At 40.6% G+C, this 23,523-nt stretch overlaps 1 protein-coding gene across 6 annotated transcripts in view; it reads left to right on the top strand.

Moving 5' to 3' along the window:
* LOC135331161 (sperm-associated antigen 17-like) overlaps positions 1–23,523 on the top strand; it is a 54,225-nt gene that overhangs the window by 30,413 nt on the left and 289 nt on the right. For 5 of the 6 annotated variants that reach the window (XM_064526222.1, XM_064526221.1, XM_064526224.1 and 2 more), the window contains 9 exons: positions 2,064–2,228; positions 2,288–2,421; positions 8,912–9,057; positions 17,407–17,506; positions 17,571–17,660; positions 18,884–20,806; positions 20,871–22,175; positions 23,044–23,265; positions 23,377–23,518. In XM_064526222.1, coding sequence (XP_064382292.1) covers positions 2,064–2,228; positions 2,288–2,421; positions 8,912–9,057; positions 17,407–17,506; positions 17,571–17,660; positions 18,884–20,806; positions 20,871–22,175; positions 23,044–23,265; positions 23,377–23,518 — 4,227 coding nt within the window. The remainder of the gene's footprint in view (positions 1–2,063; positions 2,229–2,287; positions 2,422–8,911; positions 9,058–17,406; positions 17,507–17,570; positions 17,661–18,883; positions 20,807–20,870; positions 22,176–23,043; positions 23,266–23,376; positions 23,519–23,523) is intronic. The other variant, XM_064526223.1, reaches the window with a different exon arrangement.

Here is a 23,523-nt window from a genome sequence, read left to right as displayed (position 1 = left end):
ATTATAGTAGCACCGAGAAGTTTCATGTATCGTATAGCGCGAAATTTTCGAGGCACTTATATTTCGTGGATTGGCCTCTAAAGTATTTTCGTTGCACAATGTTCGCGGAATGACTGTTTACCGGAAGCCACGCCTTTAAATCTTTGCACGTTTTAGCATGGACTTAATTTTCGTGTAGAATTGCTACCCACGAAATCCGCGAAAATTAAGCCCCTCGAACATTTCGCGCTATACGGTATATAGGCACCTACAGGTTGGTTGTCAGACACATTGTAGGAAATAAATTTTACCATCGCTTCAGATGGCACAGTGAGCTTTCTTTGGTAGCATCAGCAGGCATTGCTTGTAATGGGAATTGCTTTCTTCACCCTGTAGCGAGATTGGATATAATACCAGTACAGTGTACTAATGTCATCACTTCCTGCAGCTTTACGACAGGACTGGCAGATTAGAAATTGCTTGGTTTGACAAACAGTTTTGGAAGTTTCTTTGCTGTTGCTTACATGTAGATGTTGACATTGAGTCCAGACTATCACTTGCCCACCGGATTGTGAAATAGTGAATGCATTGCCACGCATTGATAAATTGTTTGGGACCATGTAAGTACCGTTACGTAGGTACGTAGATATCTGATGTCTGAACCATGCCAGTCGTACATGGCACACAAGTAGATAGAAGTAGAGAGTGTCACACCGTGTACCAGCTGACAGAGGAACATAAGTTAGTATGCCTGTATGGTGGCAGAGGTACCTGTATCTCAGTAGTCTATGTTAGCTTCGTCTTCAGACTTGCTCTGCCTAACATTCTTCATTTCCTCATTTCCTATTTCTTATTTCCTCATTTCCTCATTTCTCATTCTCACCACCCTGAGTTTCCATACTCTATAGAATTTAGGAGACTGTACATGTATCTGTAATACTGCATAGCAACGTTGTATGGTGGTTTTGTGGTAATGTAGTGAATGATTTAGTATTTTGCAAGGTCTATGCAAACAGCTGTATCATATGAAAGAAGCCCAGAAATTTGGTTGACTAGAAGTCATACCTCTTATTACGCCATAATTATTACCTAGTCGGGCGTGGCCCAATCTTCTATATTTAGCTGTAAAAGGAACTATAGTTTATAGTTTTAAGCCAGAATAAGTGATTGAATCGTTTTACTTGCGTACTATAATATTATAGCTAGCAGCAAGATCTGGAAGAGAAGGGGTGCTCAGCTAAATACATTTCTTTGTGTTTTGTACTTGAATCCTGTTGGTATTCTAGTATCCCCCTGGCCACGCCCCTGTAGATACATACCTTCCGGAGGGCGACATAAAAAAATACTAGCTGTATACAACTACACACGAAATAGTTACAGCCTCTAGTAGGCGGTAAGTATCGAAGAATATAAACAGACGGCTAAATGCTTCTGGGCTACTCTTTTCCAAAAAAAGGCTGGGTACGGTATATTCAAATTTTCCTTGGAGTGGTCCTACGTCTTCCTTTCTAGAATATCAAGACTTTCTGGCCTAACCTGCCTAAAATTAGGTGACAAAATATTTTAGTGATTTGCGTTCTGCTGTCGTAATGATTTTCTAATGCTTCTTCATACCCAGTGCTTTTGTACAAAACAATTGGTAGCAATAAGGCAGTATTCTACACTTATCTTGGTATGGCCGTAAATAAAAACTCATGGGACCATAACCTTAAGAGGAGGCCGGTCACCTCAGTGGTAAACATGTACAAAAAACAACAATCCATGTAATCGGGATAATTACTCTGGAATGTGGACATCAATTTATCTAATGCTGGACATGACGTGAATGCACTTAAAGTAGAACCTTTTGTATACCTCATAGCAGCATAGTACAGGTCAGGGATAGTACAGGTACAGTGTAGCTACATGGAGTGGCCATAAGACATTATATCAGTGTCCTGTGACGTGGGTCACAATGGGCCTGGCCACATGTTAAACTGAATTAGCACCTAGAACTGCTTTTATTGAAGGATCCTTTTGCTGATGGTGCAATTTTCAATGCTCCTTCGTAAAATAATTGTTTCTACTACGATTTTCCATTTTAGATGATGAACCAGCTGACGGACCATCTTGCTTTATACTAGTCACTGGATTCACATCTGCTGATATGTACAAGGAGCTCTCTGATGTGAACGTACGTGCTCATGCACTTGTATGGATAGGTGGTGCAGTGACACCACTAATAAAAAATGCTTCATACCATGATGCCAGTAAGTTTATTCTGTTGTGGCTTACACAGAGGTTATCATCCATCATCCATTCCATGCAGGTGAAGCAACATTTAACAAGGAATTTTCATCAGAGATTTTATCTGTGATAAATTCTTCCATGAAAGAATCAATGCTCAGGGACATGGCTCTGCTTGAACTCAGTGTTCCACAAGCTGAGAATACAGAGCAATCGGTATGAGGATTTATGCAATACATGACTTATGTACACTCTAATTACATAATTATACCATATGGTATACACATGCTTCAATTGAGAAGTGTACGTACATGTGTAGGGTATTACCTAGCCTCGATCCCAGGCCGCACTTCCCGCTAGGGAAGTGGGCCTGGTATCGACTGCTTGCGCATGCGCTAATATCCCCCCGGTATCTGGGGGCTTTGGATAACATCGTTTATGCTCAGTAAAACTATGACATCACAACGAAAGGAAGTGGATTGAAGGAAGTAGATAGAAAGTTCGATTGAAGGTTTCTAGCCCATCGGATAGCATTCTCTGATAGCTACCCTTAGCCTGCTATGTTAACAAAAGACTCACAGCCTGCAACAGACGATCGTCTGAAAGGAGTGACGGCTGATAAGAGCCTATATGGACAGGCCACGCACATTTAACACTAACTTTGGTGAAAGTCTACTATACTACTGCTACTGATTCTATCAGAAGAAAATAGCAGTACAACAAACCTACACAGCTCTGTTTCTAGGTTCTTCAGGCTCTATATTTTCTAGCTTGAGGTAGTTTCTTATCTAGCTAGCTAGCTATGATCCCAGTCACTGTCCTCTCACTCATAAGCATCGTTCTTCTCACTGTCTAGCTGCCCTAGAACCTCACTGAGGTTGTACTAAGAAGATCTCGAAGCCATTATCAATTAGTCACATGCATGCAGTCACTTTTCTTTCAGCAGTATACTGCACGAAGCGTAACTCAAGGCAAGATATTAAATATACCACGTGAAAGAGCAGCGCAATGCGCATGTGCTGGTACCTCTACAGCGTGTGCATAGCTCCAACACAGTGTGGAAAAAAATTTTTTGAAATAGTCAGTAGTGCGGCCGGAAAAAGACGGCTTCAGCGGGGAAAGGGTTAAGTTGGAATAAATATACATACTATAAAAGTAAATGATAAAACAAAACGAGTGTTGCAAGCGTGCGCTTGCTAATGCCTCTCGCCATGTCTTTGCTTTCGCTCGAAAGTATTAGAGTGTTTTAGAAGAGGTAAATGATTTGCAATGTGCTTTGATTGTGTTTCACAAGAAATGGGTGTCCACAGTTAATAGTGTATACTGATCGTCTTAAATGGCCTGTAGCCAAACAGTGGGAGCAAACCTTTGTCAAAGGCATAGTCAGTAGTCTGTGAGATAAGACAGAATTCAACCACAGAATTCAATCAATGATACTGAAGCAACTGCATGTTATTTAAATGGCTAGCCAATCAGTGGGAGCAAACCTTTGTCAAAGGCACAGAGTAAGAGAGAATTTAAGCACAGACAGTAGATACATGTAGTATATAAACAAACAGAAAGTGTGTATCTAATACTGAGAAGAAAAGACTTGTGTACATGCGTCTATGTTACCAGACTTGTGTACATGAATCTATTCTATAGTGTATAATTATGGTATCATTTGTTTTGTGGCTTACCGCTATACCAGGACCTCAAGAAAAAGAAGTAAGTTGATTCTGCCACTGGATTCTCTAACATGTGGGGATGAGCGCTCATGCGCATTGCATCCACAGAATAATTAAAGGGTGTGTCCAAAGAGATCAAGTTCAAAATGGCTACTATAGCTACCGTATTCCCCCGAATTACCGGGACACTCTATTCTAAGGGACACTTCGGACTTACGTAATTTTTTTCATTCTATATTAAGGAACAACAGGAAATTAAATATTTTTAGACGTCCCGATCTAATTAGAACGAAAAAGAGCATTAGAGACTCAAAACTCTTAGAAACTCTCTGGATTCTACTCTCTGGCACCGTAATATGTCACTGACGGTTGAAGACACCTTTGTAGACATGGAACCCGCGTACACAGCTTCTAAACTGCACGAAAGACATTTTAGCTACAGAGTTAGCCTTGGCCTGGAATCAAGGCCGTGTATGTACCTTAATGGGGAAATATTCGTTCTAATTACTACGGGACACCCTAATACAAGGGACACTTCGACTTTAACGTAATTTTTCTTGCTCTATTCCAAGGGACACTGCAAGCCGTAATTATTTTTTTGTGTCCCGGTAATTCGGGTGAATACGGTACTTTTTTAACATATCTTTTCTGACTATTGTAACTAACAAAAAGCTAGCGCTTTAGTGCAAGGCTAACTCATGTGTTGAATAGGAAGTTTGTGCGAACAGATGATGCTACGAAAGATTCTGAAGAGACTGCAACAGCCTTCAATGTGAGTCAAACTAGCCATAACTCGAGAAAGAAGCTTTAGTTTGCTAATCCACGAATCAAAATCCAAGAGAGCGTGGCTAGAAAGAAGCATATATAGAAGCTGTTAGTTTTTGTTGCATTACAACCGTTGAGCAGTTACAGCTGGAACAGACACACAGACAGACACACACACACACAGTCAGCTTTACCGTATCCCTCGTGCGGCTACGCCTCGAGGCATAATAACAGTTTCTATAAAATTAATTAACCAAACTCTCTTTAATTCTGTGATGGACGTACAAGAACATGAAATCGTATAAAACATACACCGGGAATCAAAAAGTACCATCTCTGAAAAAAAAAAATTCCGCTATGTAATTCCTTTAATAATAATTATTATGCATAAAAAAATTAATGATCCAATTTTAATTGAATAGACCATTTTCCATCAATCAACCAATAATTGGGCTAATGCTTGGTAAATACAGTCACCCTTGTAATCTTAACACTGTAGCCTAGACAACAAAACACAACTGAGGACAAAGTCATCACCCAATTCTGTAGGTTACTTGCCTTGCTTTGCTGAAACAAGTACCTCTTTGTCCATCCTTCGAAAGTTCCTGCTTCTATATCTGATGAGCAACGAGTCTGTTCATTATGCCTCGAGGCGTAGCCGCACGAGGGATACGGTAGAGCTGACTGTGTGTGTGTGTCTGTTCCAACTGTGACTGCTCAACGGTTGCAATGCAACGAAAACTAACATCTTCTATAGGCTTCTAGCCACGTTCTCTTGGATTTTGATTCGTGGATTAGCAAACTAAAGCTTCTTTCTTGAGTTATGACTCACATTGAAGGCTGTTGCAGTCTCTTCAGAATCTTTCATTGCATCATATGTTTGCTTCTATTCAACTTATAAGTTAGCCTTGCAACTAAAGCGCTAGCTTTTTGTTGGCTACAAGAGCCAGAAAGAGCTGCTAAAGAAGCTAGCTAATTTTAGTAGCCATTATTGAACTTGCAGACACACCCCTTATTCCTGGATGTAATGCGCATGCGCGCTCAAATACCACGTGTAAGAGAATCCATTTTGAACCCCAGAAGAATCAATTTTCTTCTTTGTTGAGGTCCACAAACCAACCTTTTCTGATAACTAATTTTATACTGCTTGTTATAGATACTACTTTCTGTGATTAAACTCTTAGACTGCTGTTGCTCCCACTGTTTGGCTACAAGCAATTGAAGATAATCAGTATGCACTATATTAACTGTGGGCACCCCTTTCTTGTGAAACAATCAAAGCACATTGCAAATTATTTGCCTCTTCTATAACACTCTAATACTTTTGAGCGTAAGCAAAAACATAGCGAGAGGCATTAGCAAGCGCACCCTTGCAACACCCGTTCATCATGCTTTAATCACTCATGCAGTAGTTTTGTAACATTGTTCTCGATGAAATGATCAAACAGTAGAACCTCCATTGAGTTAGCTCATGTTAGAAGAATATAGCCGACACGCTAGTAAACTCCTCAGTTTGCATGTAGATATGTAGATAGATAGGAGCAAGAACTCTTCGACCCGCCCTCAGGAATATCAGGTAGGTCACTGTTCAGTTCCTGTTGGAATCTTTCTTCCTGGACGACTAAAATCGGCTGTGACCACACGGTCTTTGCAGTAAATTTTTTTCCATCTAGTGAGCGTATTGATAGCTAGCAAGCGCTGTAATAATTACTTAACAGTATTATGCACAATAGAAACAATGTCTCTCTTTGTCAAAAAAAATGACAAACAACCCTGCATTTAATTCTCAGCAAAAAAGGACTTTTAAGGAGTTTATAAAATGCTAGCTAGCTACAGCTGTATAAGTTTAACAATATCTAGTGGGCAGAGTACAAATTTAACAACGGCTAGGTAGCGTAGCTTAACTTGATTATACTTTTAGCATCTATTTTGCAACGTAACACACTATTAACGCACGTACTGCGTAAACGAAGGGGAACTGTATTTTTAAAGCCAGTACTAGGCTACTCTCAGCTTTTTAGATACTTGTTTGTTCAAACTGTGATATCTCTGCAGGGAAGCATCTGACTGACCGCACAGACCGCACAGCTAAAACTCGACATTCACTTTACCTTGGTCAATGATCATTATATCCCCACAAATTGTTCAGTCTGCCCTAAGACTCTATGACAGAAAGTGCTACAAGTTGCCCCACGAATTTGCTATCTAAGTTGAAATATGCAATAAGAAGACAGTTTAACATACGATAAACACTTTAAATTATGAATTTAGCATAAAGTTGTGTAAAATGATGCGGAAAGTTTGACTTTTTGAGCAAGTTGTTCACCGTCAACATAGCAAGCTAAAAATTGGTTGAATGATTAACAAGAATCTATAATAACAACATATTCAAGGTAAATGCCATACAAATGAACGGTGTTTTCAAATCAGTTAGACATTAATACACAACTTGGCAATAGCATCATGAATGACTTCTAGCTTGCTGCAAATCATGCACATGCATCAGATGCACTAGTTGATACTTTAGGGTTCCTTTCCCATCTGGACTTATGCAGCCATGAGTTTCACCAACCACAGGGACTATTCAGAATGAGATTACTTTTTGTGCAAGCTGCATGTTCACATTATTCCAAACTTGCTGAGTCAATACATTCCATATTGAGCTAATTAATCTCCTAGTATCAAGTTCTAACACAGTATGCAGTAAATATGTTATGAGCTTTGGAAATTCAGAAAAAATCACCCTTCACTACAATCTGGCAGAGTTTTTGGGATGTCATCATTATGAATCTCACTGTTTTTATGATGTCGCAACAACTGCAGTCAGCTTCCCCTCATGCGGCTCATGCAAAATCCAACATTGTTGTACGTGACCAAATACCTCACTTTTAGCCTAGTCGAGGTACTCGTGTCCTACCTTCTGGCTACGCCTTGAGGTATAATATATAACCATAAAACCACATCGTAGTACGCGTTTTTGGATTGGAAACGAGATCGTCAATTCTATAGTACTACGCAGATTCTGTATCGTCTTGCTATGTGCCATATAAACCGCTATAATAAGTGTAAGTGCTCCTAACAAGATATTCAGATAACGTGTTTGATCAAACGCGTTAGCCACACGTGTAGCACACTACAAACAGGAAATGTGGTTAGTGATTCCGCAAAACTATGCATATAGTAAGACGCTCTATCCCCTCATTATGTGCAAATCAAGGGCAGAAGAGAGAGCACACTCACTATAATAATTATTATAGCACAGTCTAGCCTCCTTCACCGGCCTTTGAAAGAAGGCCTGCTATCGACTGCTTGCGCATGCGCCAAATTATTGGATTTTTCCCCCGTAAATATTCCTATAATACTGGATACATCAGAGAAAATAGAGCTATATAGCTAGCTAGCTAGAGACAGAGCTAGCTGTGTAGGTTTGTTGTACTGCTATTTTCTTCTGATAGAATCAGTAGCAGTAGTATAGTAGACTTTCACCAAAGTTAGTGTTAAATGGGTGTGGCCTGTCCATATAGGCTCTTATCAGCCGTCACTCCTTTCAGACGATCGTCATCCACACTGTTGCAGGCTGTGAGTATTTTGTTAACATAGCAGGCTAAGGGTAGCTATCAGAGACTGCTATCCGATGGGCTAGAAACCTTCAATCGAACTTTCTATCTACTTCCTTCAGTCCACTTCCTTCGTTGTGATGTCATAGTTTTACTGAGCATAAACGATGTTATCCAAAGCCCCCAGATACCGGGGGGATATTAGCGCATGCGCAAGCAGCCGATACCAGGCCCACTTCCCTAGTGGGAAGTGCGGCCTGGGATCGAGGCTAAGCACAGTCATGTAGTGAGCAGAATTGCAATGTGAGGCGAATTTGTATGATGCTAAAGATAGAAAGGTCTATTTTTAGCACATTAATTTTATACACATTCATCTGCCCGCGTTTGAATTCTGCTGTTGCATGCCCCTCTTCTCAATTTAATCTGCGTACTACGCAAACAGAACAGAAACTTTCATTTGGCCTCTGTACCTGTAGTTAAGAAACAATTCATCCTCTGATACAGGTTTGTCATCGCATTTGGCATTCAGTATAATTATATACACTGTACTCTCTCATGCATCTGCAAAAGCCAGTGCCCAATAACTTGTTCATCAACTCTACTCGGCGAATGTTTCACATGCCAAAAACAGCTAGACACAATAATTCTGAAATTGTTACCTGGGGCCTCTAAGAATCATACTCAGAATCATACTCAGTGAATGCTATACTCTTACAGGATGAAATTGGTCAGCAGCTGTTTGATAGTCTCGCCATGAGATTGTATCTATTGCTTGAGCAATACTCTCAGTATCAGCAATACATGCGGCTCATCGATCTACAGCCGTTAACATCTGAAAACTTGGAAAGTGAAAAATCTTCGAGGTACATGTATGTTAGTTACGTACCCATAGTATTGTAACAACCATCATGTAGTAATTAGGATTGGGAGTGTGTTTGTAGCTTTCGCAATGTTTCACTTAATTATGGAAACTGCATGACTACAAAGCTAGTATATTTAGTGTGTATTCACGTGTGATGTGATCAGTGGCGGATCCAGGGGGAGATCCCAGGGTGCCACGGATCCCTAGCTTTACTACAACTACCAGCTAGCTATTTATCAGTTTTTTTAGCCATTGTAATTAATTTTGATTCAATGATTGGACCTGTTGTTTTGAACTGCCAAAGGAGTGTTCAGATTAGCCTAGGCTAGCTAGTTGACTGTTTATGGCAGCTAGCTAGCTCTACGCAAGTCTGACTTCCCCTGACTGAGTATGAGATTTTCCCTAGTCACGTGTGACCGGAAGTGGGCGTAACCCCCAAAAAATTTCGCTCTGCGCGCGACTTTCACTACTCGCACTGCGCGTTCGTAGTTTGGAACCCCCCCTTCATTTTTCCTATATCCGCCACTGATGATTGCCAACGTTCACATGCATACTATCGTATAGCGCGAAATTTTCTAGGGGCTTAATTCTCGCGGATTTCGTAGGTTAGAATTCTACACAAAAAGTTCACGAAAATGTTCTTTTATTTGAATTACCTGCTATTAACATGCAAAGATTTAAAGGCGTGGCTTCCGGTAAGCAGTCATTCCGCGAACATTGTGCAACAAAATGGCTTTTAGAGGCAAATCCACGAAATATAAGTGCCTCGAAAATTTCGCTGTATTTAGCAAATGATGATTTGTCAGCAGCAGAACGATAAAGTTTCTCTTTGTAATCAGATTTCTAATTCCATACCTTTTACAAAAAACCGCTATTTCCAACCTTCACTTAATTGCTGCAAAAGGCTGCTTTATTTCTAGCTGCTCGTGCAATAATTTCGCTAATTATGCCTCGAGGCGTAGCCGCACAAAGGATACGGTAAAGCTGACTGTGTGTGTCTGTTCCAGCTGAAGCTGCTCAACGGTTGCAAAAACTAACAGCTCCTGTAGGCTTCTAGCCACGTTCTCTTGGGTTTTTATTCGTCTAGTTTGACTCCATATAGCATCATCTATTTGCACGAACATTCTAGCCTTGCACTAAAGCGCTAGCTGTTTGTTAGCTATACAAGGGTCAGAAAATAGCTGCTAAAACTGCATGCACGTACACGGCTAGCCTTCAACCTATTGATCCCACCCCTTTTTATTGACAGGAAGCAATTAGATCTACATGCTTCTATCCTTAAAGATCCAGTGGCAGAATGCAGGAAATGTGAAAGGGTGGTTCCTGAAGGAGCGCGAAATTTTTCTGGTACGCCCAATTCCGGTCTAATCTCCGCCCATTTCCAGTCACGTGAGGGCCCTGTACTCCATCTCAGTATACAGGCTGCAGTTATTCTCTGGGGCTACACTGGGGACGTCGATAGAGCTAGAGGGAAACTGTGCTGATATTACCATCCTGTGACTCGGAGGGCCTATTGTCTCAGTGTCTGCTGCATTTCAATTTGCAAACTTTACATGCTTTCTAAAAGAATGTTGAGATTGGCATTACAACACTTTGGTCTCTTCCTGTTTAAAGTCTTCTCCTCATTTCGTTGCTCATAATATTAAAAGCTAGCTAGAGTCTAAGTTTATGCAGAGATTAAAGAACAATCTTTGGTTTATGGTCTGGCTTGAACGACCACATGATTATGGGAAATCCCCAGCATCTTTGTTCAGAGAGCTTCCCTCAATTTCCTGCTATATTGCATAATTATTTGCGAAACAATCCAGTTGAGAAAGAAGCTTCTATTCGTTCTATGTATTGACCTTAGTACATCAGTAGAATAGTGACTGTAGATCGATTGCTAAAAACATTCTGAGCAAAAGGGGGTTCCTTTGCTCCCTTGGATCTGCCACTGAGATCCTGGCCTCGAGACCAGGCCGATTAAATACGGCCCGGTATCTATTGCATGGGTGATAGTGCACATGCGCAAGCAGAATCTGGGGAATTCATTCACATTAGTAAACCTTTGTAAAATTATACTGTAAACTAGTTTGTTTACTAGTTTCTTTCTGTTTAATAAATACTTGTCTCCTGTGGCTTTATGCCCTCTATTGTGTTGTCAAGAAGGCTTACACACTTGTCTGAAGCCAGAAGAGGCCCTCTACGATGGTCCTATGCCTGTGAGGTTATGATTGCAGTTGGAAGCACAAAGTCATAGACTTGCCATAGTCTTCAAACTCTTCTATCTATGTCTCCTGTGAAGCTGTGACTTATGTTCTCTATTGCGTTGTCGAGAAGGCTTACACACTATACTTTGAAACCAGATGAGGCTCACATCTACCTCTACGATGGCCCTATGGTTGCAGTTGGAAGCACAAAGTCAAAGACTTGCCATAGTCTGTCAGAAACCCAGTTCAAAACATCGCGACCATCCAACCATCATAGAGGTAGATGAGAGCTTCGTGTGCAAGCCTTCTCAACACAACACCATAAAAAAGACCACAACTAGCTAGCTAGCTAGAGGATATAAAAAGCTTGTAGATAGTACATGGGCGTGGACGGGCCACGCCTATGATTAATTACACATGCAATAGATCCAGGCCGTATTTTAATCGGCTTGGATTCGAGGCTACTGAGATCCATTCATCCGGCCATCAAATATAGACTTCTGTTTTGTCTTATATCATGACTGTGTCTATATCTGATGGTTCAGTGTCAACAATAATTGCATAAAATAATATTATAAAAATTACTTCTTCTATATACACCCTAATAATAGCGAAAACAAAACATGGCTGTAACTGAACGATCCAAATTAACTAGTTAGTATATACTGGTACTTTAAATCAGCTTATATACATGTACCGTACCCTCGCGAAAATACGCCCACCCTTTTCTGCAAGAAGTCTAAGCTTATTAGGGGACTGGGCATTTAATCGCAAACGGCGAGTTTTCATTCGAACATACGCCCACCCGCGGCCTCAAATCGAGGTTTACACTTTGCTCTATGCCAATTCTTAATTTATTGTATTTTCAATAGTATGGTACAATAGATCTGTCTATATCTGATGGTTCAGATATAGACATTGTACCTGATTTTCAATAGTATGAACATTATTTTTATTGACAACAACAATGTTATAAACTAATGCATGAGTATGATTAAAGCATGACAAGAGAATGAACATGAAGAAGTGGACTCTGACTCTATTCGTTGATGTTAGATGTAGCAGAAACTTCTCAAAGGATGGTAGGTCATACTCCTACAGAGCAGCTATCAGGTAACCTGCAAAATTAGCCTGTGTGATAACTTTCTTGGAGTTGTGTTTTCCTTTCTCAGCATATAGGACTACTGGATACCCGGACTACTTGTTCCCTGCATATACATCTTCAGGGGGCAAACAGATCCACACAGAGAAAGTTATAATGTCTGATCTAGGTCCAGCAAGGAGTATAGTCTTACTAGCTACTACCTAAAACTTCCTTTCTTCACTAAAATTAATAGTGAACATGTGGCATTCAGCTACTGCGCATGCTCAACTTCTTATTCTGGGTGGGCTTATAATCGAGTGAAAATACCCTCGTGCAAGAACTTCGAAGCAAAAGAGGTGATGGGCGTTTATTCAAGATGGGCTTATTTTCGCGAGGGTACGGTACCAACAGAACAGTCACAACACCATTAGAACACGAAAACTAACGCTCACAAAAAAATATCTCTAGTCACTAGCCACAAAAATGACAGAAACACACATTACACAACTTTAACACAATAACAGTTCAGTTCCAGTCTTTCACATACCTCCCCCCTTCTTCAACGTGAAACTAGGGGTTACGGTGCAAACGCCCGCGAGAGAGCGTCCGCATTTCCATTCAACTTTCCGGAGCAATATTTGGCTGTAGAGCTATAGACTCCATCGGCTCAATCGAGCGTTGTTTTCCTTGAGTCGGTGTAGCCATGTCATAGGTCCGTCTGTACCGTAAAATGTCGGCCCAACAAGTACACCTTAAATGCTTGAATTCCCAGTTTGATAGCCAGGCACAGGAATTTCCGACTGTAATAAGCAACTGGGTGATCCGGCCACTCCAGCATCATCCACTTGACTTAATACTGCGCCTGCCCCATGATCAGAAGCATCCGTCTGAAGCACAAAACTATGTCCGAAATCAGGGTTCCTTAGTATTGGTGACATTTTTTAAGGTTTTCGAATGCTTCCTGGCACTTCTCGGTCCATTTCACTTCTTTTGGAAGTGACTTCCTTGTCAAATCTGACAGAGGTGCAGCTATCGATGCATAATTTGGTATAAATCGCCAATAATAACCGCTCAGGCCTAAAAACGACCTTACTTGTTTCTTGGTCCTTGGCACAAGGAAAAAATTCACCGCTTCAAGCTTAGAGGCTTGTGCCTTAACACAACCATTCCCGACCACATGACCAAGATACACACATTCTTGCATCCCAATTTGGCACTTACTTGCTTTGACTGTCAACCGGCCTTCTCAAGACCTATAAATACCTGTTCCAGATGGGTCATGTGCTCCGTTTCCTTCCTTCATTCACGACTGGGTCTATCTGTCGGGCTTGAAGATAGTTATCTGCTAGTTGAGCTGCCGCTTTACTGGTTTTTGGTTTGTGTTTTTGGACCCAGATCCTCACTTCCTCTGGTAGGTAACGAATTTAAAAACTGCAATCGCGTCTCGCAGTTTATCCACAGTTGAGGAGCAAGCTTGAATACCCAACGATTCGCTGGTACATCATAAAGAGACATTAGTCGTTCGAAAGTCACGATGTATATGCCTCAATGTCGTCTGGCGACCTTCGGATCCCAGGAGATCGCCCTCCGCACTCCTTCTACTAGTCCCCGTAGCAAGTGCACCTGCTCTCGCATTTCTTCATCTTTCTTGGCTGTTTCTTCAGCCCAAACTCTGCGTTCTTCTCGTAAGTCAGCCTCTAGAGTCTTCCGATCTTCTAGAAGGGCCTTCAACATCTCCGTTAGTTAACCTGTCTCCGCTATATCCGTTTGACTTTCGCCTCAATCGTCACTTTGCGTCTTGCCTCTGTATACTGTTCCTCTCCGAGATCTACCAGACATCAACTGGGTGAGTCTAATCAACCGTAGACAAGTAATCCCACTGCTGCAATAACTACTACTGGTAGAAAAGCCTACTTTAATCATAATTTTATTATACCAACAGAACAGTCACAACACCATTAGAACACGAAAAATAACGCTCATAAAAAAAACGAACACTCAGTCTCTAACACACTTCATGAGGTCACTCTCGTGACCTCTCTAGTCACTAAACACAAAAGGAGCTAGGGCATTAGCACAGCGCAGTTTGCATCACTTCTTGGATTCATTTTTTGCACATAAACTGCTTTTTTAATTCTTGTGCACCCAGCTTCAGTAGCAGCCAATATAAAGTACCCGTTCTGTTCACGTAGGACGTCCGTAGTATGCTGGTATGTTGCAAAATAAATGCTACAAGTGCGTAAGATACGCTACGTACTTTTGTGTTTTTCAACCGTGTCCTTCACCATACCCTCCATGCAATCTATTGTGAACTTTGCAGCAGTTAGCTGTTAGCTATAATTATTATAGCTAGCTAGCATAGCGTTTTCTAACCAGAGATAGGATTCATATAGAGAGACTACAGACATCCTTTTTGATGAGAAAGTTGAAGAACCTCATAAATGAGACGGAGTTAATTTGCACATACATGCAATTATTGTTAGGCCAATCCAAATGAGACTGTAGTTTCCCGTCAGAGACTCCAGTAAATTATAAGCGGATGTGAGCAGTATTATCATTATTCATCACTATGAATATCATTATAAATTGATACCGTCATCAATGAATTTAATTAAGTAGCCACAACAATTCAGCCAACCATGTGTTTAGAGGTAACAAAGAACAAGAAAAAAGTAATTTCAATATATAAAACAGACCAATTGGCGCAAAAGCTATAATTTTTGTCTTGAGTTATGCGCGTTGGAAACTCGAAGTTGTAAAACAGCAGTATGAGAAATGCCCACTCAAAGATTGTTAAATTGGGAAAAGTAAGGTAATGGTGGCTGCGGTGGAAAGAGTTGGATTCAGACCATCAGATTTTGCAGAGAGGTAGTAGAAAGACTGACCAGGGTTCTGCCTAGCAGACTTGTCCTAGAGGGAACGTCTGGTCACTATTGCAGCAATTCCATGGCACTGAGGAATGTAGTCACGTGCAAGATATTATTTTGTTAATTAACCAAATTCACATGTAGACAAATATTTTCATTCGCAGCTAGCTAGTAGTTGGGCGGAGCCCGACCGTCCCTGACGGGAGGTCAGGTTGCAAGCCTATCTGGAATTTGTTCTGCGCATTATGTAGTACTGCTATGAATATTATTATTCTCAAGTGGGTGTTAACCGACTTGATGACGTGCAAACCACAGGATGGCACAGCAATACTGCATGCGGTTTTGCAACTAGATGCAAGCGGAAGTGTAACCAAGCCACGTGAAAAATGCTGCAATCTGATAGGGCACCACTATAGTGGCGCTAGAACAAATCCCAGATAGGCTTGCAACCCGACCTCCCGTCAGGGACGGTCGGGCTCCGCCCAACTAGCTAGCTAGCTCTTGAGCTCCTTGTAACCGAGTTCCTTCGCAGCCAGGTATCAACATTAAAATTAGCCTTGCTAGAGTCAATAATCCTTCTTTTCACGTTCATTTTATGCTACAATAGGAAAATATACGGGGTGTTACCGCCCACTATCTACGTAGACAAATCTGATTGGCAACTGCCAACATTCTGGCAGGGGCCACGGAATTGCTGCAATAATGACCAGACGTTCCCTCCCTCCCACGTCTGCTCGCGAGACTAGGTTCTGCCCAGGATGAGTTGAGTCGTGGCTAGACTACAAGAGGGTGATCTGGAAAATTTGAGTGCTACATTCAATTTCAGCAATTCTAGAGACAAATTACACCAGAACATTTACTGATGTTTTAATTAACATTGAATCACAGATTGTTGTTAGTCCTTTCTTCTTTTTGAAGCCCATGCAAAGCCAGTCATTTGCAAATCTTATGGCCTACTTTCCTCCTCTCCCACTTGCTCCTCTCCCACTTGCTGTGGAGTGGCTTGACTCATCAGCATCAAAATATGCAACTCCTGGTTGAACTGCATCATCATCACTTGCACTAGCTGCTAGCACTAAATATCTAGCACTGGAATCAGTTTCTGGGCATCTCCTCTTAGAAGTATAGGACTACTGTCTATCTCTGAAGTCTTTGGATGTAGCACTAGTCTAAAATAGTTCAGAATAGACATTATTATTGTTTTTCTTTTTGTGGCACATGATTATTGCTGAGTAAGCATGCAGTAGTGCTGCAGACTCAGAACAGCTGCAGCTACAGCTAGCTAGCTGTATAGTAATACTAGTGGTCGCAGAGAGGTAATTGGTGGTCGTCTGTAGAGCTGCAGTGGTCGGTACCGACCACTGCCGACCACTGTGGGCAGAACTGTCACTGTAGATAAGGCCGAATCAACTTACCGTATATTATCGGACAGCAAAAAATAATGGAAATTGTCCGGGTATAATTGGAACAGATTTTTATAGAGCATGCGAAGTGTCCGGAATAATTAGCAGCTGCATGCGAGCTAGCTAAGTTTAATAGAACAGTGTGCGACTTAATAGTTGCACTAGCTATCTAAAACTAGCTACTCAAAGCTATCTAACTGCAGCACTCTAAGTCTTAGTTACTTGCCGTCTATGAATGTAACTCGGTATTGTCCGGATATTTAGAACAAAAGTAATATTATATTAAAGCACTTGAGTATTAGAACAGCGAAAATTGCCCAAAGAGTGTCCGGGGTAATTAGAAGTGTCCGATAAATTAGAAGATATACGGTAATAACATGTTTCACGGACTTTCATTAGACCAGCTAGGCCTGTAAAAAAATAAAATAAAAATGAAGGGAGAGTGGGTGTTTTTAGAGAAATTTTAGTAGGCTTCCCAAACCACACTGGTAAGTTGTGGTCACAAATAAGCCTTATAAGGGTATGGAGTGGGTGGTTGTGGGTTTTTTTGATTTTCACAAAAAGAGACCCGCTTGCATCTGTGAAGCATGTAATTAAGTTGGCTTGGCCTAGCTATAAGTCAATTTATGAGATTATACACTGTAGCCTATAAATCTGGCTATTGCTCAATACCGATATCTGCTCCATTGTTTTCCCAGAGCCTGTCACATATGTATGTAAATGGAGATGTGTGGAGATGTGTGTGGCACTTAGCAATTATACCCTGTTAGTATCAACTGTACTGGTATTTATTTTCTATTTCCATAGTGCATATCCATGTGACGATGCCCTGTATCGTAACGTTTTAAGCGGAATTCCTGAGGAGTGCTGTACAATTCCACTTATAATGGATGCAATGTTGGAACAGGTACACATTTTGATTAGAATTGTATCTTCGACATCTATTATAAACTTGCATTTCTGCTTTTAAGGTATGCTTGTGTAAGTCGATTAACACAGTCGAATTTCTAAAAGAAAATACACTTGAACATGAAATCAGTGACCTCCTGCAGGAATTGAAGGTATGTTGAATTTTAAAGTGACTATAATCATTAGTCTGACTCGTACAGTAAATAGAAAATGCATGCTCCCGGTGCACAATAGCATAAGTAATATTTTAACAGCTCTTTGCTAAATATACCGTATTACTGCTATTTACCATTACACGTTACAAGTACATTTGCAGAAAAGTGTTGGAAAACAATCCTAGTGAGTAGTCATCTCGTGTATCGTAGCTAGACTGGTCTTAGTAATGATGTGGCTATGTTCAGCTATAGCTCTACATCTACAAAGACGCACCATTTGCAGTCTCTGTTCTACAAGGTTAGAAAACGCTAGCCTCGATCCCAGGCCGAGTGCTCGCTTTTATAACAGTTAAGCGAACAACTAGGCCTAGTACTAGTTGTTTGCGCAGCGTATTGTATTTGTGGTAGGTAAAAATATTTAATTATCAATAATACATACACAGTATGCCCTAAGACCCCAAATGTTGTGTGCTACAAGTTGCCTCATGAATATATTAATGAGTACAATTTTTCATAAAAATAAAGGTTTTTAGAGCTATCTAAGTTGAAATATGTCTCTAAACCTCGCAATCTCGCATTCCAAATCTGATACCATAATAATTAGGTGACAGGCTCTGGGAAAACAGACAATAGCCAGTATAGACTACAGTGTATAATCTCATAAATTTGTTCTTGGCTTATAGTTATCTGCCGTCTTTCTACTACCTCTCTGCAAAATCTGATGCTCTGAATCCAATTCTTTCCACCAAAACGTTTTGTCTAAGCAGCCACCATTACCTTACTTTTCCTAATTTAGCAATCTTTGAGTGGGCGTTTCTCAATGCTGTTGTTTTACAACTTCAATGCGCATAACTCAGGCGGTATGTGCACACTAAGCATTTCAATCTGGTATATAGATCGCAAAAATTATAGCTTGTGCCAATTGGTGCAAATTTTCGCTATTTGGTTCGAGATCCCTTAGAAATGTTTTTCGTGGGTTGTAATATAATCACGTTTCAATACCAGGGAACCACACCCAGCAGCTTTGCATGTGAAATACTGGTGTGTGCAGTTTTAATTTTCGCATTAACTGATCTGCCCTCAAAAAACGCTAAAATTTTGCACCTCATGAAAATTTCCCTCTACATGTACAAATATTGCTCTTGGGTGTTCTTGATCTGCCCACGCAAGCCACAATAATTATGTAAATCTCTCGTTGCATGCTTTTCTTGCTTTTCTAGATAGAGGATGACGGTCTCAAACAAGTACCAATGATTTCTGCTACAGATGGTATTTCCCGTACTTTCGTGACTTCTTTGACTCCTTCCGAACAGATTAGGATTAGTGATATTCACCGCAAAATGATTTTGCTCTCCGATTTGGCTAGGTACATATTTCCATCAAGCAGCAGTAACTTCCAAGAAGAGGCTTCGCTGAAATTGATGAGAGACTTATCATCATCAGATGAAATAACTGTGCCTCATTTGGAATTTGCTTTGCTTATTATGTCATTAGAATGCCTTCTATTTCCTATTTGTGAAAGAAGTACTTCAACGAACCACAAGCTTATGACTAGCAAAAGAACTAGTCCGTTTCAAGTATCCGAGACTAAAGCTAGTTTTCTCCAGAATCTAGAAAGCTTCTGTGTTCAACAGCTAATCTCTAAGGAAGAATTGATGCAAACATTACAGAGCATACAGGAAACGCATCCTTACATGTGTGTTTATCACTGCAAAAACAACAATGCTAACGTTATCGTAGCACACACTGGCTATGATGGCTGTACAGCGTGTACTTCAAATGTTTCAATAGTCGCAGCTTCCAACGTAGGTTTTCAGAGCTACTTAGTTAACCTCGCTGAAAAATATGGTTCGTATGTAGAGCTCTTCTCTTCTACTGAAAGATTGCATAAAAGTGAACAGGTACAGCCAATAATAAATAGTAGTTTGGAGACAAGTTCTCAACAAAGTGAGTTCAAGCCAGACGAAAAAACAATAGGTGCACCTGAGGCAACAAAGCTATCTGGTTACGATTTTGATGGTCGAGCTATAATTGGGGAAGAGTCGATGGATACTTTCTTTATGACCGGTGGAATTGTGGCACATAGTCGAAAGTACATGGTTGCTGAAGGATGTCGTTCTGTTATGGTTTCTGTTCTTCATGAGCACCATATCATTAGGAGTAGCTTACAGTGGAAGGATATTGAAACTCAATCCGAACTCACTGCCCAATTCGATAATCTTAACCTGCCTCCAAATCTTCTTTCAGCTAGTTTGTACGCATCGATTGAGAACGACGTAGCGTTAAGTTTGAGTTGTTATGGTCCAAAAGCTAATGGCAATCTTCCATATCTACCGACAAAACCTAAAATTCTCGAGGAACAGTCGACATCACCTTCTTCGCAATCTCTCCCTCAGTTTGGATCATCTCCGTTAAAATTGAGTAAGAAACAGCAAGAACAGCAGCAACAACATTTGTTGGAACATCATAGACTACTTGATGAGCAGCATATGAAGCAAAAGGAAGCTGCAGGCAAACAATATCAGGCTAAATGTGAGATTATATCCATTAACAATAAGGATCAGCAGCTGTTTGCAACAACTAAAGCAGGTCTCCACATACATTGCCAAATATTACATGATTCTGAAGAATGCTCTCCAGGTGTGGCTGTTTGTCAAGGATACACGTGTAGTGAAAAAACAAGCACCAAACGAGTTTTTCGAGAAGAAAAGCAGCGATGTTACCTACCAAATGGGTATATCGTTCGGTTTTTGATCGAAGGGACGATTATTGTTGTTTGCCCTGGTGGTTCTATCTTTGAAACCGCTACTAAGACTAATCAAGATCTGTTTGAGAAACAGTATATCATTAATGGAACAACTGATCCCAGCCAACTTGAAGCTGCTGCAGATATTCGTAGCTCTGAAGCTGCAGATAAATGTCTTTGTATACCGCAAAACAGAAAGATTTGGTTAGTTACCACCCCACTTGGAAAGCGATACTTGTGGAAAGGTGAAGATTATAGTGATAGCAGTTCTAATATAGAAGGCGATGAACAAGAATCGATACCTACACAACAAAATGATGTGAATTCGACGAAGAACAAGGTTTTTTTCCTGCAGCCTTTGAATGTTTTCAAAACAACCGACCCAGTGTCCCAAGAGGTAAGCTATATTATGGTTCTCATCATCTTTAATTTTATATTATTTTTCTTTCGTACATTTACAGGAACATATTTCACGTGAGGATGGTGCTACACTGCTTTATAAACCAGATGGCTCTTCTGTTATACAGTTTGTGGATGGAATTAGATGCACTGCTGTGACCAAATTTGGCTTAGGAGTGACCACTGTACTAACTGAGTCTCCTGGATATGCAAACATATCAACCAATGTTGCAACTGGCATCTGTACTGTTAATCTTTCTGGTACTGTTAAGATTAGCTGTAGTGCTGATGGAAGCTACTCTGTAAGCACAAATAAAAGTTGCTGTCTCAATATTGATGCAAAAGGTAAAGTGGTGTATCGTAATGGAGACGAGCAGTACTCGCTCAACCACAACGGAGTAGATGACATATTGACTGGCTGTGATTCTGAGGGTCACGATTCCATTTCTGTGGACAGATTAGGAAAGGGATCATGTGTTAAGTTCAACAATGGAGACAGCACCGCTGCTTTTGAACCCCGATTTTTTACAATTGATAGGAGTGGACAATGTGCAGAATTGCTGGATGCTGATTGCTTACATCGTCATCCTAGTGTACATGCTGTTGTGGACAAAGAAGTGTTAGCAATTGGAACTGTTACAACAATTATGGAACAACATAAAGAGCACCAACAACCTATGTACAAGCTTCAAGCGATGGTTCCAGACAACATCAGTGACAAGAGTCGCAAAACAGGATGTGATCAAGTACATGGAAGTATAGAGAGTGAAAGAAGTAAAAAAATAAGGTTTGGAACAAGCGTTGGCAATGGGCTAGATGTTTTATCCCACCGTCATTACATTGGTGCAAAGGCAGAATACAACGACGTTCCACAATTCATTACGTATAAACGATATATTCAGAAACAATCGGTTACGTCTGAAATCAAAGAAAATGTCTTAGCTTTAATTGGTTCTTATCTAACATGGGTGAGCACAACAAATTCGGAAAACGTGTTGAAGGAAAGAATATCCTCCGAGCAAGAAACAGGCTACAAAATGGGAGTAGACAAAGATAAGTTATTTGTTAAGTACAATCAAGCTTGTTCTTGTAAAGCCATCATAACCCTGAATTGCTCAAGAGAAATACTCCCGCAAAATATGACGATCCAAAACATTATGTGGGATCAAAACCATTTGAAAAATGTGCTACGAAAGCAGCATGTTCCCGTGTATTCATTTGTGAATGCTGAGCTTAACAAAAAAGAAATTTGTTCCTCTCTACCAAATAAAGCAAAGACGGTCAGTACTCGGCGCCTTCCACCTTTTTTGACGAAAGACGTTTTCTCTAGTAATGGCAGCATTACCAGCACAGAAAAAGTTTCCAAGGTATGTTCATTGTTTAGTGTGTGGAATTAAAACCTATGTGTTTATAATAGTGAATTTTGTACCCTCAAGTATTATTTCCTGAGTATCACGGCTCATTGGAACTGTGTCCCAAATTCCGAGATGACCATGCATTAATTTCTGCTAAAAATATGAATGTGTATTTGCGGATAATTGGAAAATGCAAAAATGCATTTAAAACCACATTCAAGTACCGTATTGCACACCAGATCATGAAATCGGTGAATATAATTATTGCTAGGTAAATTTTTGGGACTGTAGGACAGTACACGTAAGTACCGTTACGTAGGTAGATCGGATGTTTGAACCATGCCAGTCGTACATGACAACACAAGTAGATAGAGGAGAAGTACCGTGTATATACCAGCTGACAGAGGAACATAGTTAGTATGCCTGTATGGTGGCAGAGCACCAGGATGTACCTGTAGCTCAGTATAATTATATAGATGTTAGCTTTGTCACTCAGACTTGCTCTGACTAACAGCTCGTTTATACAACTACCGGTAGTGAAAGAGATCTATAAAGAAGTGTGGAGACCAGTTGTTGGGCAGAGAACTTGTGCAGAAAACTATGCGCCTTCTCTATCAAGGCTCTTGGTCTGCTAACCAGTATGCGCCTATTAGTTGATGTGCGCTTAATTAAGGGTGGTGATAAAACAGGGAACTTCTTGCAGACAACGATCGAGCTAACTAATGGAGATTTGCTTCATTGAAATGTCATGGACGTGGTTAATCTCTATAAGCGCATCTGGATAATAGACACGTAGAGGCCTGCTCTTTTCCCTATAATTATAGGCGCATGCTCTTACTAACATTATACAGTATTACTCATAATGCTAATAATATTTCAGACCCGGACTGCTGGAGCTATATGCGTCCTCCCCACTACACCTCTCAGTCTGCTGCAACAAGTGGAAATTTCTCCAAGTGAGATAAATTTTGGCACACTTCAAGAAGGGGGAAAATACCATGTGAGCCTTACCCTCAAGAATGTTGGAGTCCATCCTTGTAGATTTAGGATTAGGCAACCCCATCCTGCTACAGGCTTAAAAGTTCGCTATTCTCCAGGACAGGTATGTTCAGAAAATAGTACACGTAGCCTGGACTCTGTCTTAGAGAACACACATTTAAGCCTGATCACCATTACATAATGTCATGGTGTGTGCGATTTCTTTGTTGATCAGATTGCTCCTGGGATGTCTCGACTAGCCATCGTTGAGCTTTATGCCACGAAAAGTGATGGAGGAGAGTTGAACCACACACTGGAAATTTGTACAGAAAAGAACACTCAGCTGCTGCTTATTAAAGCTAATATCCTTTCGACAGGTAAA

Source organism: Halichondria panicea, chromosome 2, assembly GCF_963675165.1.
Source record: "Halichondria panicea chromosome 2, odHalPani1.1, whole genome shotgun sequence".
Taxonomy (NCBI): domain Eukaryota; kingdom Metazoa; phylum Porifera; class Demospongiae; order Suberitida; family Halichondriidae; genus Halichondria; species Halichondria panicea.
Note: the sequence above shows the minus strand (reverse complement) of the source record. Positions and strands in the feature narration are given on the sequence as shown.